At 39.4% G+C, this 9,166-nt stretch overlaps 1 protein-coding gene across 1 annotated transcript in view; it reads left to right on the forward strand.

The window, feature by feature from the left end:
* The window catches only part of LOC109843790 (probable cellulose synthase A catalytic subunit 5 [UDP-forming]), a 6,388-nt gene extending 424 nt beyond the window's left edge, over positions 1 to 5,964 (forward strand). Inside the window, exons 2-14 of the mRNA XM_020412752.1 lie at positions 1 to 175; positions 258 to 451; positions 540 to 642; positions 732 to 906; positions 1,816 to 2,082; positions 2,170 to 2,515; positions 2,608 to 2,745; positions 2,853 to 2,978; positions 3,058 to 3,270; positions 3,359 to 3,635; positions 3,735 to 3,931; positions 4,019 to 4,369; positions 4,795 to 5,964. The exon at positions 1 to 175 is cut by the window's left edge and continues 8 nt beyond it. Of these exons, the coding sequence (XP_020268341.1) occupies positions 1 to 175; positions 258 to 451; positions 540 to 642; positions 732 to 906; positions 1,816 to 2,082; positions 2,170 to 2,515; positions 2,608 to 2,745; positions 2,853 to 2,978; positions 3,058 to 3,270; positions 3,359 to 3,635; positions 3,735 to 3,931; positions 4,019 to 4,369; positions 4,795 to 5,379 (3,147 nt within the window). The 3' untranslated portion in view covers positions 5,380 to 5,964. The remainder of the gene's footprint in view (positions 176 to 257; positions 452 to 539; positions 643 to 731; positions 907 to 1,815; positions 2,083 to 2,169; positions 2,516 to 2,607; positions 2,746 to 2,852; positions 2,979 to 3,057; positions 3,271 to 3,358; positions 3,636 to 3,734; positions 3,932 to 4,018; positions 4,370 to 4,794) is intronic.

Below are 9,166 nucleotides of genomic sequence, written 5' to 3' on the forward strand. Positions count from 1 at the left end.
AGCGGGCAAATTTGCCAGATTTGCGGCGACGATGTCGGGCTCACTGTCGACGGAGAGCTCTTCGTCGCCTGCAACGAATGTGCCTTCCCCATTTGCAGAGGTTGCTATGAGTATGAGAGAAGAGAGGGGAATCAAAGCTGCCCTCAATGCAAAACCCGGTTCAAGAGGCTCAAGGGTAAGCAACAATCTGCAGTCAAGCTCTGGTCTTTTTATTAAGTGCGAAACTGTGATGCGGTTTATTGATATATATGTTGCAGGGTGCCCCAGGGTTGCCGGAGACGAGGACGAGGATGATGTTGATGATCTTGAGAATGAGTTTAAGGACGGGCATTACGCGGCGTCGGAGTTCATGATGCCCGGGCACATGAGCTACGGGCGTGGAGGGGATCTTGATATGCCCCAGATGGTTCATACTTTGCCCAACGTCCCCCTGCTGACCAATGGCCAGATGGTAATTCAGAGATGAACTGGTTCTTGTTCTTGTTTCTTGAATTTGGGTTTTGTTTGTGAGATTGATTTTTGTTTTGATTTTGTTGTAGGTTGATGATATTCCACCGGAGCAGCATGCGCTGGTTCCGTCATTCGGTGGTGGCGGAGGGAAGAGGATCCACCCGTTGCCCTTTTCCGATCAGAGTATTCCAGGTACTTGGATCTATTGTCGCAATTCGATCATTTAAAGTTTCTGAGGAATGTTGATAGAGGTTCGAGGGAAATTATTTTTTTTATTGCAGTGCCTCGTAGATCCATGGACCCTTCTAAGGACCTTGCAGCTTATGGTTACGGGAGTGTGGCGTGGAAGGAGAGAATGGAGAGTTGGAAGCAGAAGCAGGAGAAGCTGCAGGTGACGAGGAATGAGAATGGTGGTAAAGATTGGGATAACGATGGAGATGGGCCTGATCTGCCTCTGTAAGACCCAAATTGTCTCTTTATTGTCGTAAAATTTAGTACATTTATCAGAATCCCCTCGTGTTAATGTCATCAGTAATTCATTTATTTCAAGCTAGAACATCAAGATCGTATGTAGCATTCGAATTTATTTTTCTCCGGGGAAGTTATTTATGATATGTTAATGAAGTTGGGTCCTCTCTGGCTAGAAGTGTTAACGTGTAAATTGAGCAATTCTAGAAGTGGATAAAGAGAAGTTTAATGCCCCTTCAATAGCTAGGATAATTTCACTGAAAAGGTGGAATTATAACTCAAGGTTCTCCCCCATAAATAGAAGTGTATTTGTAGAAATATTTTCAATGAACGTAAATATTACCCTTTAACTCCCACACATCAACTCCTGCATTACTTCTTTGCTTTAGCTATAGAAGTAACACTGACCCTTAAGTTAATTCTTGTTACTAAACAAGGCCAGAGGGTCATAAATCAGGTGCATTTAAAGGCGATGTTTTCTTGAGACAAGTCCTTGTTTGTTCAGACATTAAGATGGTAAATAAATTCTGGATAACTTGGTGATCAGGTTGATAAGCATGCCGGGAATATTTTAGTATCCATAACACTGAATCAAAAGACGCCCACACCGCTATTAGCATTAAGAAACAACTAGAATTGGAACATGCTTTTCTGGTTATCATTAAAATGCGATAGATTGTAGAACTTGTTTAGTTCTCTAACCTGGTCATATATGCGCTATCAAGTCTTTGGCCTTCTTTATGAAAATCTGTTTATCTAAATACAGAAAATCACTGTGCTGTTTATATTCTTTTGAGCTGTATGCTGTTCAGGCATGTGTAGTTTTTCTGATAGATTAGTGGCATTAGTTAGTACTTGTTCTTTCTTGCTGAATTGTATCTGACTTGTTTGAACCAGAATGGATGAAGCCAGACAACCACTGTCAAGAAAGCTGCCTCTTCCTTCTAGTCAACTTAATCCATACAGAATGATCATCATAATTCGACTTGTTGTTCTTGGGTTCTTCTTCCACTACCGAATTACACATCCAGTGCCTGATGCATTTGCATTGTGGCTTATATCAGTCATCTGTGAGATTTGGTTTGCGATGTCATGGATTCTCGATCAATTTCCAAAGTGGCTACCAATTGAAAGGGAAACTTATCTTGATCGATTGAACTTGAGGTCGGTAAAATTTGACATAACAATTTGTATGCTTTGCTTCTTTCACCATTGAACTACGTTCTTAAGGTCCATTTTCTTTTCTTTTAGGTATGATAAGGAAGGGCGACCTTCTCAACTCGCTGCAGTCGACTTGTTTGTGAGTACTGTTGATCCTTTAAAGGAACCACCGCTAGTCACAGCAAACACTGTCCTTTCCATTCTCGCAGTTGATTATCCAGTAGACAAGGTCTCCTGCTATGTTTCTGATGATGGTGCTGCAATGTTGACTTTCGAAGCGTTATCAGAAACATCTGAATTTGCTAAGAAATGGGTTCCATTTTGCAAGAAATTTAGTATTGAGCCACGTGCACCCGAGTGGTATTTCCAGCAAAAGATAGACTATCTGAAAGATAAGGTGTTGCCTTCATTTGTTAAGGAACGGAGAGCAATGAAGGTATATACTCAAAAAAAAAAAAATTCCTAAAAAAGTTCTTATTAGAAGAATCTGTGTCTATTCTAACAAAATTAATTTTCTCCTTTTTCTAGAGAGAATATGAAGAGTTCAAAGTTCGGATCAATGCTTTGGTAGCAAAAGCTCAGAAGGTTCCGGAAGAAGGGTGGACAATGCAGGATGGGACACCATGGCCAGGGAATAATGTCCGAGATCATCCTGGCATGATTCAGGTCTGCCATATAAGTATTCTAGCATTTATTATTATAAAGAATAATAAACTTGTTTTCCATTCTCGAGCTCGAAAATTGAGGCAAACTGTTGTGATCTCAACTATTAGGTTTTTCTGGGTCAAAGTGGAGGGCATGATACTGAAGGAAATGAACTACCGCGGTTGGTTTATGTATCTAGAGAAAAGAGGCCTGGCTTCAATCACCACAAGAAGGCGGGTGCTATGAATGCTCTGGTAAAAAAGGAACCTCTTGAGCAAAATTTTGTATTTTGAGATTGATGTGATGGTATTAACTTTTGTTTGGTTTTGATAGGTTCGAGTGTCTGCTGTACTCACAAATGCACCTTACCTGTTGAACTTGGATTGTGATCATTACATCAATAATAGCAAGGCAATCCGAGAAGCAATGTGCTTCATGATGGATCCACTAGTAGGCAAGAAAGTTTGCTATGTGCAATTTCCACAGAGATTCGATGGTATTGATCGACATGATCGATATGCTAACCGAAATGTTGTATTTTTCGATGTAAGTAGGAAAATAATAATAATCAGGAAGTAGAATATGCCCTATAGTTTTAATCTCATTAAAACTGATATCAAGCATTCTAATGCAGATAAATATGAAAGGTTTGGATGGTATTCAAGGGCCCATTTATGTTGGAACTGGGTGTGTTTTTAGAAGGCATGCTCTTTATGGTTATGATGCTCCAAAGACAAAGAAGCCACCCACAAGGACTTGCAACTGCTTGCCAAAATGGTGCTGTTGTGGATGTTGTTCTGGAAGGAAGAAGAAAAGGACAACAAAAGCGAAGAGTGAAAACAAAAAGAAAAACTCAAAGAGGGGAGAAGCACCTGTGTTTGCTTTGGAAGGCATAGAAGAGGGCATTGAAGGTGAAGTATCATTCTATTCACTGATCAATAACACCATCAATATTCATTGATCAATAACACCATGAATTTATCATTAATTGAGTTATATTGTGTAAATAGGGATTGAGAGTGAGAAGGCGACACTGATGTCTGAGACAAAGTTGGAGAAGAAGTTCGGCCAATCTCCTGTTTTTGTTGCATCTACTTTGCTCGAGAACGGTGGAACACTGAAAAGTGCTACTCCAGCATCATTATTAAAAGAAGCCATTCATGTCATTAGTTGTGGTTATGAAGAAAAGACAGATTGGGGAAAGGAGGTACAAATTTCAAATAGAATCCTTCTCATATATTGAATCATCTGCCACATCGTGTTATCATAATAAAACTTATGTTGTCTCTTTTAGGTTGGTTGGATCTATGGATCAGTGACAGAAGATATTTTGACTGGTTTTAAGATGCATTGCCATGGATGGCGCTCAATCTATTGTATACCATCGAGGCCTGCATTCAAAGGTTCTGCACCACTCAATCTTTCTGATCGTCTTAATCAGGTTCTTCGGTGGGCCCTTGGTTCTGTGGAAATTTTCTTGAGTAGACATTGTCCCCTTTGGTATGGGTATGGAGGTGGTTTAAAATTTTTGGAGAGATTTTCATACATAAACTCAGTCGTGTATCCATTGACATCCATTCCGCTCTTGGCTTATTGTACTTTGCCTGCTGTGTGCTTGCTTACTGGGAAATTTATCACCCCAGAGGTATGAATTTTCACTTTGTTTTTTCAAATAAAAAATAGGCTTAATTGCAGATATACCCTGTACTGTAGAGGTGCAGCCACTTATATCTTCCTAAATTATTTACTAGTGTTTACACCCTTCAAGTAGGAATCACGTGATAAACTACCTTTTGCCTTGAATTTAATTTTATAAATATTACGTTGTCCTTTAAATTGAGGGCCAAAAAGTAGCTTGCAAATAAGGCTGTGTAGATGCTAATAAAATAGCCTAGGTATATAAGTGGCTACACCTCCATGATACACGGGTGTATCTGCAATTAACCCAAAAATATATGCCACTTGGCCCACTTCTAACTTGTTTTTTTTTTTTTTTTTTTTTGTTGCACTTTTTTTTTTTTTTTTTTTTTTTGTTGTGCCTACTCTTAAACTTTTGTTATCTACTTGCAGCTAAGCAATGTCGCTAGCTTGTGGTTTATGTCACTCTTCATTTGCATCTTCGCGACAAGTATTTTGGAAATGAGATGGAGTGGGATCGGCATTGATGACTGGTGGAGAAATGAGCAGTTTTGGGTTATTGGAGGTGTTTCCTCTCATCTCTTTGCGCTATTTCAAGGTCTATTGAAAGTCCTAGCAGGTATTGATACCAACTTCACGGTTACATCCAAGGGCGGTGATGATGGAGAGTTTTCCGAGCTTTACACATTCAAGTGGACCACATTGCTTATTCCACCTACAACACTGCTTATAGTTAACATCATTGGTGTTGTTGCTGGAGTATCAAATGCCATCAACAACGGATATGAATCATGGGGACCATTGTTTGGCAAGCTCTTCTTCGCATTTTGGGTGATAGTCCATCTCTATCCTTTTCTTAAAGGTCTTGTTGGGAGACAAAACAGGACACCCACCATTATTATTGTCTGGTCCATTCTCCTTGCCTCCATCTTCTCCCTCTTATGGGTTCGAATCGATCCTTTCTTGGCAAAATCCGATGGTCCTCTTCTCGAAGAGTGCGGATTGGACTGTAACTGATGAATCACAGGTTGTAGACATTTCGACAGTTGAAAAGATTACAGGTGATGCTTCATTATCACTACAAAGGGAAAGGTATTGCTACCATTCGAAATTCCCCCCAAGTTTGTGATCAAACACCTCATTGTTGTAGATAGAAGAAAGGCACGGTTTGTGTGATGCTTTCGTTAAATTCTTTATTAGTTGGATGAACTGGGAGAGGACGGGTCAACGTTGTTCATTGTACTTCTATTGCAGTTGATCTCTGTATCAAATTCTTCACAATAAGGCAGGTAACTTCCTTCCCTGCTATATGAACATGATGAGGAAGGCTATATAGTGTTACAGTTAGTCGTCATTGCTCGCCCATTAATTCTCGGGTTTGTTCATTGTTGCTATTTGTAGTGATATACGTTGCGGTAAACAGAAAAAAGGAACCCAAAAAAAAAAAAAAAATTACTAAGAGAAATGTTTGTGTATGAAAGGGAAATCTATTAGATGGAGTTCCCTTGAGATACAGTTGTGAGTTGGCCTTTGATAATAGTTCTCTTGTTCTTGTTGTTGTATTTTATCAGAAGAAATGTGCAATTATTTATGTTTATTTTACCTACAAGGGAAAGACATTTGAGATTTTGTGCCCGCATCTTTTGTCTCGGCCTCTCGTCTTTAGTTTTGTACTTTCCGGGCCGTGTTGCCCAGCCCAGGTTTTGCAGGGGATTGAATCTTTGCAGTTGGTGTTTTTGGACGTCTCTCTCATACGTTCATGCAGCGAATCTGGTTGTATGGGGGCCGTTGAGATCTTTACAGGCTGTTGATATGACTTACTTTTTGTCTTTTATCCTTGTGAGCTGTACAAGTTTATTTTCTTTGCTTTTGTCGGAATCCAGAGAGCAGAAGTGTGAGCGTGGAGGGGTGGAAAAAAATTGCGCATGCTGGCAGTTTGTTGGAGTAAACCTGTGAAAATTGTTTGGATCCTTCAATCTGCAAGAGAGAATTAACTTCTTTAGGGACTGTTTGTTTGCAAAAATGGGAAGGGGAAAGCCTGCCAAATCTGACAAAAACTGTCTGTTTTGACAGGCTTTCTTGCAAAAACGCCTCTTTTAACTGACAATTTTTGTCAGATTTGGCAGCTTTCCTCTAACTTTCTCCTTCAAAAAAAAAATGAAACAAACAGTCCCTAACCAATCGCATGAAATCAGCGACTCGCAATTCATTCTTACGCGAGTGTCTTCGATAAATTCCGTAGTTTTTTTTTTTCTTAAATTTGTACCCGAGACAAATTGATGACTGTCAATAAATGATAAATCATTAAAAAGGGATCCAGTGTATAATGATCAAATATTGATTAGATGAGTCATCATTTTCTCCAATACTCCAATAGTAGTCACTGCCGGGTCTTTGGTAACAAAAATTACTTAAAAGCGGATATCCTCCTAAAAAAGTAACCACAGACGCTCATGCTCATCGGTCATCATGAGCACGTACGCTCTCGGTGGGAGCCAACTCAGCCTGCGATAGCTCTTTGGCCCCCGGCAATGATCAGAGGACCTTCGCCTCGCCACGTCATCCATCCTCATGCCCATTTTTAGAATGATCCTCTGGGTCTTATGTTGCCCTTCCTTCTGTTGGTGGCGATGATGATAATAAATAATTGACCTTGAGATTTATTCCCCCCCCCCCCCCCCCCCCCTCACCTTTTCAGTCGCCTTACTTGCTTCTGAATCCGTGCCTAGGGTTGGGCCTTCCCGGAAGGGCAATTACAAAGTCGGTGGGAAACGGGCCCTACCCTTGGCTACTTATTAGGGCCTGTTTGTTTTAATTTTTTTTTAAGGGGCTGTTTGGTTGTATGTTTTTACCATGTAAAAGGATGGAAAGTGTAAAAAAGTGGGCCTCAATATCAGCTTTCATCACTTTTAATTGTTTGTTTGTAGTTGTGAAAAATAGTGTAAAGTGATTTTATATGTTGATGTGGCTTGTAAAGTGATTTCATAAAAAAAAAGACATGATTTTAGGAGAAAGCTGACATTGAAGTCAGGAAAAAATAATAAAAAATAATTCTAACCAATATGATCATTTGAGTAGGGACCACTTTTTACACTTTCCAAACAAATAATTAAAGCTACATTTACAAACCAAACAAGCAATTTATGATTCCAATGGAATAAAAAACAAACAAAGAAAAGTATAAAAGTAAAATTGATGAGGTGGACAACAACTTTCCAAGTTGTGTCATAAATACACAACTTTACCAACAACAACCAAACAGCCCCTAAGAGTAAAGTGGTGTGAAAACTGTCAAAACTGACAAAAACTGTCAGTTTTGACAGGTTTTCTTGCAAAAACGTCTCTAAAAAAGACGTTTTTACAAGAACGCCTATCAAAACTGACAGTTTTGATAGACTTTCCTCTTCAAAAAAAAAAATCAAAACAAACGGACCCGCGGGGGGCGTTTGTTTGTTGGTGGAAGAAAGTTTGATTAAGAGATGAAGAGTCGGAGGAGGAGCATGAAAGCTAATTGGATCCCTAAAGAAGGCGGCTTGGCTTCCCAAGTGGAATGACATATTCTACGCGCATCGCACGGTGCAAGACACCGTTACGGTCAAAGTAATCTAGAGTTTGCGTGGATATTTTTTTATACGAACACGTCGTCTCAATTTTGGCCACAGGCGAGGGCGCATCACGTGCAGTTTCATGAAGGGTAAATTTTAGTATTAATTACATTTTGGTACACCTGAGAAAATGGTCTCAGAGGACCCTAGAGTCTGCAAATGTACGCTGGTTAATCTGAGATCATCGATTGCTGTTGACGTGGGTGATCCTGGAGTTTGACAACAGGTCTACACCCTTCCTTTTTTTTTTTTTTTTTTTTTTGGGTGCTGGCATGGAGTTATTGTTGGATGTTGGTCAGAATTAGGGCTAAAGTTAGGGTAGGATAAGAGTTAGGGTTACGATAAAAGTTACAATTATGCTCAGGGTTATAACAATGAAACTTTCAGTAATCTCTACTATAATCCTAACCATGCCCAACAACACTAAACTAGACTTCAGGTTAGCCAGAGGAGAGGGGGGGAAATAAACTGATTTGTGATCATAATTAGTAATCTCAGAGTTATTCGTATAGACATACATACAAACTCTAAGATCATCTATACAATTACAATATACCTCAGAATACACGAATGCAATTAATCCTTGGTTTTATGTCTAACATACTCTTCTGATAGACCAAAACGTGAGGACTGTTTTAAGTAGCGATTTGAAAAAATAAAAAATAAATCCACCCTAAACACGTAGAGTGTTTAATAGATTTTGAATCTACATTATTGTAGTACATCTCTAAGTCCTTTTCATTGCAATAAAACTCCGAAATTGTAGTGAGGATCGAGAGGATAATCTTATACACCAACAACAACTACAATAGGGAGCTAAAAACATAAAAACTGTGATTTAAGTTATTAATCGCACATCCTTAACTACGTTCAGAAGATAAGCATGCATGAGAACACAAAACCTGTGCGCTTATGCCCGCAATGGATCCTGAAATTGGTACATGGAAACATACATCAGAGAAAGATATTGTTTCGGTGGTCCAAAATAAAAAAAACTGAACAGCCCTCACATGCCACCCCTGAAACTGACTTAACACATGACATGAGTGCCAAGAGACTTAAAACAAAGAGCCAGCAAGGTACATGTGAATACATTCCTTTTATCTCATAGTATAACTGCACTATTTAACAAGGCACGATCCAGGTCTACACAATTTGCAAGTAAGAAGCATTTCCAGAGTTGACTTAAGCCCACCTTT

Source organism: Asparagus officinalis, chromosome 5 (assembly GCF_001876935.1).
Source record: "Asparagus officinalis chromosome 5, Aspof.V1, whole genome shotgun sequence".
Lineage (NCBI taxonomy): Eukaryota > Viridiplantae > Streptophyta > Magnoliopsida > Asparagales > Asparagaceae > Asparagus > Asparagus officinalis.